This window comes from Aegilops tauschii, chromosome 5, assembly GCF_002575655.3.
Source record: "Aegilops tauschii subsp. strangulata cultivar AL8/78 chromosome 5, Aet v6.0, whole genome shotgun sequence".
Classification (NCBI taxonomy): Eukaryota; Viridiplantae; Streptophyta; class Magnoliopsida; order Poales; family Poaceae; genus Aegilops; species Aegilops tauschii.
The window spans coordinates 491,186,722-491,194,424 of NC_053039.3; the positions used below are offsets into that span (position 1 = coordinate 491,186,722).

At 43.9% G+C, this 7,703-nt stretch overlaps 1 protein-coding gene across 1 annotated transcript; it reads right to left on the minus strand.

Annotated features, from left to right (window-relative positions):
* Positions 1-257: 257 nt before the first annotated feature.
* On the minus strand, positions 258-1,984 carry LOC109779476 (CCG-binding protein 1). The gene is made up of 3 exons (XM_020338100.4): positions 1,592-1,984; positions 972-1,045; positions 258-846 (listed from the first exon to the last, which is right to left on the minus strand). Exons 1-3 carry the CDS (start codon positions 1,845-1,847, stop codon positions 523-525), a joined length of 654 nt encoding a protein of 217 aa, XP_020193689.1. The 5' UTR covers positions 1,848-1,984; the 3' UTR covers positions 258-522.
* Positions 1,985-7,703: the final 5,719 nt, after the last annotated feature.

Below are 7,703 nucleotides of genomic sequence, written 5' to 3' on the forward strand. Positions count from 1 at the left end.
ACTGAAGGAACATAGTACTGTACAGTGTGTTTTAGACCTTTAGTGTTAAGCTTGTCAGGCTCTAGGCTCAAGTATGTCCTCTTGCTAAGACACCAAAAGGGAAAGGACGTTTGGCTTGAGATGTTATTAGTGGTTGCTCATCAGAATTGGATCCAGAGACATCAAGAAATCTCTATCAGATTCATCAGCCAACAATTAATAGCCAAACAGACACACACACACAGACAATAGTAGTAGTCAACACATACACAAAGTACTAGCAGTCAAGAACTCTATTCCCAAACATATATATACAGATATACATAGCAGATATCATACGAAAACGGCAAAAAGGGTGTTATCTGAATCTAAAGCGAAGAACTAAACACCACAAAAACATACGCACCATTACATAGTTCCATTTATCCAGTCAGCAAAAACCAACTAAGCAGGCAACAGGCAATCCAAGGTTCCATGCTCGATGCCAGGAGAACAGAGCTTCAGGCTGTACATCTGGAAGGCAAGGCTGGTTCATGGCGTGATTCAGTCGGTCTCATGGTCTGGGCGAGGGGTATACCAGTCGGGAAACCTCCCCATCCTTCTGAGCAGCCTCGTGTAAGGAGACTCCGGCATGAGGGCCTCCTCATCCTCGTCGATCTCTTCCTGCGTTTTCGGCAGCCCGTCGGGGACGGGGAAAGGCCTCGGCTTCGCTGTTTGCCCCGGGGAGTTTGATGGCGCCGAATTGTGAGCTTTCTCGGCCATCTTCTTCCGTAGGTCTGACCGGTGGTGGATGCTGCTTATAAGGTACCTCGGGTCTGACCGCGAGTCCTTCACCATCCTTGAAATTTCTTCTTGCGGTAGCTCTTGCTGGGAAATGGAGAAGAGTGGTTAGTTGGATTGGATTGTCGCAAGCGAGAGTGCAGCATGCTCGTGATGAATTTGGTAACTTTGATTTATGAAAAGATGATTTTGGCCGCGGTGCCGGTGCATACCTCGAGTTTGTTGAGTTCAAAATAGGCATCCCAGCAGCTGCAGCAATCATCACCCTCAAGGGTCGTGCAATAATCTGTACCCAGATAAGAAGAACCACTGTTAGAATTCTTTCAGATCCAATTAACACTGTTCAAATCCTGAGCCAGAAACTTCGTATGCTTAGAAATATGTTATGAAGAACAATTGTTAGACCTCTGATTTATGCGGCCGATTTGGGTGCACACACACGAACTTACTTACTCAGTAAACCGGAGTGCTGACTGTAAATGACCCACTTCACATCTCAGGCTAGTCTATCTGAACTAGTTGTATTTAGCTCGCGAAACTTTGTAACCACTCTGCATTTAGCACTCGAATTTACACCAAACCAAGCAAGCTTTCAACAGTATAAGGTCTCAAAATTAAACGGAACACGCGGAAAACTAAACAAACAAACAACAGAACCGAAACCAGATCTGAGCTAGTAGTACATGCCTAAACTAAACCACTACTGGCCGGCTTTAACCTTGGCAGGAAGCCGCATCACACCCACACGCACTAAAAAATTACAGAAAAAGGTTAATCAGGAACTCGAGCCCTGCTGAAAGAGGAATTAGAGGGGATTATCATAGCAGGATACCTGTGATGTGGTCCTTGGTGCGCTGGACGAGAGGCTTCTCCTGCTTGAAGAACTCGTCGAGGATGCTGCGGCTGGAGCTGAAGGGCTCCCGCTTCGGGATCGAGCCGTAGTCCCGCAGCACGCGCACCGCAACCGAGCGTCGCCCGGGCGTGGCCGAGGTGACGGTGGCGGTAGCAGTAGCAGTAGCGGTGGCTGGGTACGCGGGCGTCGTTGCCGTCGCCGGCGACAGCGGCCGGAGAGCGGTGGATGAGAGCATTTTGGTGTTTGGTCCTTGTCTCGTCGGTTTTACTTCGGTGGGTTTTGGATGGGGGGAGCTGTATCGGGGAGTGGATTGGCTCGAAGTTTTTTTCTATATAAAGGACCAGGAAGGGGAAGAGTGGTACTAGAACGGATAAGGATCGGTTCTGAACCTGAGATCTAGTATGTGTCACAGGAAATATTATTGTATTTTTGCCCCTTTTGCAATATAACCTCTTAATTTGTAATTTTAGCATACGCATCCTTCGAGCAACTCTAGCAGATTCATCGTGCATGACCGATCACCATAATAACCGTTAGTATGATGATCAGTAAAAGAAAACACTAACAGAGTTGTCGATATGTTGCGATCTTCAAATTAATGGAGTTCGATTCAAAAACCTCGTAGCCTCCAAACGTGGAGATTGTGGAGACCCGATTTACAGTCTGCTTCATCGACAACTGCCAGTGTGAGACAGAAGTTTCATATTTTTCCTTCTCGCACCACGGGTGGATTTTGAAGCCCCCGCGGCCCTTCTACACACCATCACACACAAATAATCACCAGCGAGTGACGTGACCACTAACCATCGGCCCTTGGATTCCCATGGCGGTCTATTGGATGGACGCCACGCAACATCAGCTCCTTGCAGTTTCCGCTTATAAAAGCCCAATGGAAAGGCGCTCTCATCACCAACACCCTAGCCACCGCCTCCCCCCCCCCTCCCTCGGTGCCTCCTCCCCTAGCAAGCTCCTCCACTCTCCACTCTCCCCAACAACGTCGTCGTGCGGGGATGCAGCCTAGTAGCTAAATGTGTTATCGGACGGGAACCTTCCGCCAAGGCATCGCACACCGACGGTATGAACTCTCCCGACACTGTACTATCCACGGCAGCCGCCCCATCCTCTTCCACGACACACGTGGCACTGTTGGCTCCCACGATGACAAATTCGAGAGATCTATCACGGGTTTTTCTGGGTCGAAAAATAGACAACAATCTATGTCCAGTACGATGCAACGCCTAAAAGCAAATCTGGTGAAGAAGAATGAGATGAAGGCAATTAACAAGTATTAGTTGTGTACACAAAGGAGGTGAATATATACAACTAGCACTCGGGGAAAAAAAAATCATATCTGACCAAGCCAATCTACCTATTCGGGCCTGAGAGAAAACGCTAGAAGGAAAAATTGTGACGCCCACATGATAGATCATTAATAATGGTATAAGAATTTGCAAACCTTTCGCTAAATGGGGGTAAGAACCGGCAAAACTCTTGCTAAATGGAGTAGCCCGGATGAAAAACTGTTAAATGAGATATTTTTATGTGAAAAAATCAAAGTGAGGGAGAAAAACTGAAATTCACTATATACCTTTTGCTGATTATTTTATGGTAATGCCTTTTCCTTTGGGAAACTCTTACCTCCTGCCGGCCGATCCGCGCGAAGGTTCCCCCTGCTCCGTGTCCGTCCGATCGTGACTTGATCAGACAGTCGAGAGCATTCCCGCGTCCGCCGGCTCCGTGCCCGCCCGATCGCGATTTGATCAGACAGTCGAGAGCATTCCCGCGCCCACCGGCTCCGTGTTTGTTTCCTGCAACCCAGCTCTTGTTTCATGACCGTTTCCTACAACTGTAGATCCAGCGCTGGGTGTCTGCCGCCTGCAACAGCGGCGACGGCAGCGCATGTCTGTGGGCGACCTTGGAGGTAGTATGCAAGCAGCAATTAGTGGCTACAGCCGCAAGCGCCATGGAGGTAGCATGCGAGCTCGTTGGCCGATGCGGCCGGTGATGTGGATTGGCGGTGCTCGGAAGTGGATGGCCTTGTGGTTGGCAGCGACGACGCGAACAACGGCGGTGTTGTCGGCAACGTCGTCATTCATTTTCATTGATTGTTTTTCTGCAACATCATTCATGTTTCAGAAGTTTCTTCCGCAACAACACCCGTGTTGTAGAAAAGTAAAGGCAATTTTTTCCAGCAAGATCATTTATATTGCAAAAGCTTCTTCCGCAACAACACCCATGTTGCAGAAAAGTAAACATGGTTTTTTTTGCAAAACCATCTATGTTGCAAAAATTCATTCCGCAACAACACCCATGTTCCCCTCTTTTTCTTTTCATGGCGGTGATGCAAGATTTGCAAAACTCTAGTTTTGTAGGGAGTCGAATGTCCAATGCTGATATTTTGCCGATCGCTGTCAGCAATCGACTCCCCCGGCGATAGAAATATCTGGAGGCGCAGGTAGACAATTTCCCAGCTTATTTACACTAGACGACTACACGTAGACCTTCCCAGTGCAAGTGTATCCGGTATTGGACATGTTATCTCGTCCAGTTGGCAAGTGCGACATGCAGCCACCTCTGTCTTTACGTCCAAGTGCAGAAACGGCGGGTGTCCGGTCCGTCGATTTCAATACAGGAAGCTGGCTATACCGTGCGGATGGATCGATGGGCGACAAACCTCGGGCGCCGATTTTACCACTCATGAGGCTGGCCATAGTGGGAATAATATAAGTAAATGCACTTGGAACTCACAGCAGGGAATTAAAAAAGGAGGGACGGTTATAGTAACATATATAGATACCTAGACATAATAAATGTGATGCTACTATGTGTCATGCATGACAATAAATGAGACCAACTATGATGCTAATTTATGATACTATGCACTATGATGTACTCCCTCCGTTCTTAAATATAAGTCTTTTTAGAGTTTCAAATAGACTACCACATACGGATGTATATAGACATATTTTAGAGTCTAGATTCACTCATTTTGCTCCGAATATAGTCACTCATTGAAATCAGTAGAAAGACCTATATTTAGAAACGAAGGGAGTAGTATCACATACTAGTATCATATGCATGATACTAGTATATGATACTCTTCACTATGACCAGCCTGAGAGGAGCCGTGCTCCGCGGGAGAACTCTTCTCCCGTGGATAATGATGAGCACGCCGACGGAACGGAAGCACCAGCTTCGATGAGGGAGTCCACGGAACCAGCTGGAAAATCCATCCGTGGTTTGCAAGGCCTATGCATATTCGTAGATCATCAATTGGATCAATGTAATAAACTGTACTATAACAAAAGTCATATAATTGGAAAATATAATATTTGAAATTTCTAATGGCATGGTTTTTTTACTTTTCTTCGCGTGCATGCTCTCTTTGCCACCCCGTAGTCATTTTCTTCCATTTCTTTCTCGCTTTACTCCTCGTCGTTATCTTCCTCCGAAGCTTCTCGGCTTTGTCCCCATTTCTAGATCCGCAACAACATTTGTACCACATAAATATCGTCTTCGGGATTTCTTCCTCCCTTGCACCCAGCGCCAAAAGCCTCACCCCTCCCTCCCCGGTTGGCGGAGCTCGCCATACACTACTTCGAGCCTGCGAGAGACAACAAATGATGCACGAAGGGCGATGCTTGCTGTTGCGAGGCGACATTCCCCACGGTGGTACCTGCAGACCAAACAGAGTAGTGTAGCACTTTCGCAGAAGTATGCAATGAGTAATCGTCCCAACAAAGAGCGGAGGAGAGTATTTATGGAGGCGTTTCTGCCGCACACAAGGTGTCACAGTTCTTGTGTGAAGTAGTGCTTGAACTTTTATTGGCCCGACCGAAGTAGTTTCATGTATGTTCGTTCGTTTTTCTTTTCTGCTTCTTCATTCATTTGCTTTACTTTTTTACTTTTGTTTATATTTTTAAAATATTTTAAATACACATATTTCAAAACTTAACCTCTACTACCTCCGTCCTGGTTTATTGGCCCCCATTGTATTTCATGCCAAATTTTGACCGTGGATTAAACTAACAAAATGTTCATGCATGTCACCAAAAATTATATCATTGAAAACTATGTTCAAATATGAATCCAACACTATAGTTTTTGGTGACATGTATCAATATTTCGTTAGTTAAATCTTTGGTCAAAATTTGGCACAAATTACAAAGGGGATCTATAAACTAGGACGGAGGTAGTAATACTTAAAAGGAATATAAGGTTCCATTTTTTGACTTCTCTTCCCACCACCCTTCCGTCCCAATCACGTTAATTTACTTACCTTTTGAACCAATTTTACTTTAATATACTTATCAAACTTCGCATCAAACTATAAGGTAAATCACGAACATAATTTGATAAATATTTATTTACACAATTGCATTAATATGGTCAAGTAATCACAAGCTAACATAAGCATATTTATATTCTGTTTCAATCACCTTAATTTACTTACCTTCTAAACTAATTCCACTTTAATTACTTATCAAACTTTGAGAATGTATCCGGTGCACTGGATGCAATAGAACAATTTTATAAATCTAAGGAAAAATCTAGCACATCGACACAGTATCAATGTATGTTGTAACAAAAATTTCGTAGCAAAATTTGAAATATTTCTTGAGATACAAAAATGATAAATGTGATTTTAATGTGTTAATGGGCTAAATCTAAAGCCCAACTTATGTTATGTACTATTCAGTGTTGGATTTTTCATTTTTATTTATCGAGCTATGTTTCGAATTTGACTTGAAATTTTATGACAATCGACATTAATGTTGTGTGAATGTCCTAAAAACATAATTTTTTTTGAACATTTTAAAATGCGCAACATGAGTACGGTGCACCGGTAGCACCACAAGCATGAGTGCACCAGATAAACATATTAATGTGCAACATGATTTATTAAATAGTTATTTACACAATCACATTAATATGAAAAGGCAATGAAAAGATAACATACTAGAATATTTATATCCCATTGTAACGCACGGGCACTATTTTTATTTAACTAAAACATACTATGAACGTTCACCGCTCGTTAGAAAAACTAGATAACACCCTGCGTGTTGCTGCGATTTTTTTAGCAATGAACTTACCAAAATAAAATAAGAATTTATGAGAATAGTCCCGCACCATATTCAACCTAGAGGTAAACGAAAGGTGGATGCACGTTATATTGTCATGTGAAATTCAAGTTCAATTATGTAATGTTGAAAAATAAAACTCAAAATTAATGATGTGGAGGGCTTTCATGATCTTTGTGTTGAGAAACGTAGCATGCAATTTCAAAAAAATTCCTACGCTCACGCAAGATCTATCTAGGAGATGCATAGCAACGAGAGGGAGAGTGTGTCTACGTACCCTCGTAGACCGTAAGCGGAAGCGTTTCACAACGCGGCTGATGTAGTCGAACTTTCTTCGCGATCCACCGATCGAGTACCGAACGTACGACATCTCCGAGTTCTGCACACGTTCAGCTCGGTGACGTCCCTCGCCTTCTTGATCCAGCAAGTTGTCGAGGTAGTAGATGAGTTCCGTCAGCACGATGGCGTGGTGACGGTGATGGTAAAGTGATCCGCGCAGGGCTTCGCCTAAGCACTACGAAGATATGACCAGAGGCATAAACTGTGGAGGGGGACGCCGCACACGGCTAACAATTGATGTTATCTTTGCTAGGCGCCCCTCCTCATATATATAGGCGGTGAAGGAAATATTCCCTAGAGGCAATAATAAAGTTATTATTTTATATTTCCTTATATCATGATAAATGTTTATTAATCATGCTAGAATTGTATTAACCGGAAACTTGATACATGTGTGGATACATAGACAAAACATCGTGTCCCTAGTAAGCCTCTACTAGACTAGCTCGTTAATCAAAGATGGTTAAGTTTCCTAACCATAGACATGTGTTGTCATTTGATAAACGGGATCACATCATTAGGAGAATGATGTGATGGACAAGACCCATCCGTTAGCTTAGCGTATTGATCGTTCGGTTTTATTGCTATTGCTTTCTTCATGTCAAATACATATTCCTTCGACTATGAGATTATGCAACTCCCGGATACCAGAGGAATGCCTTGTGTGC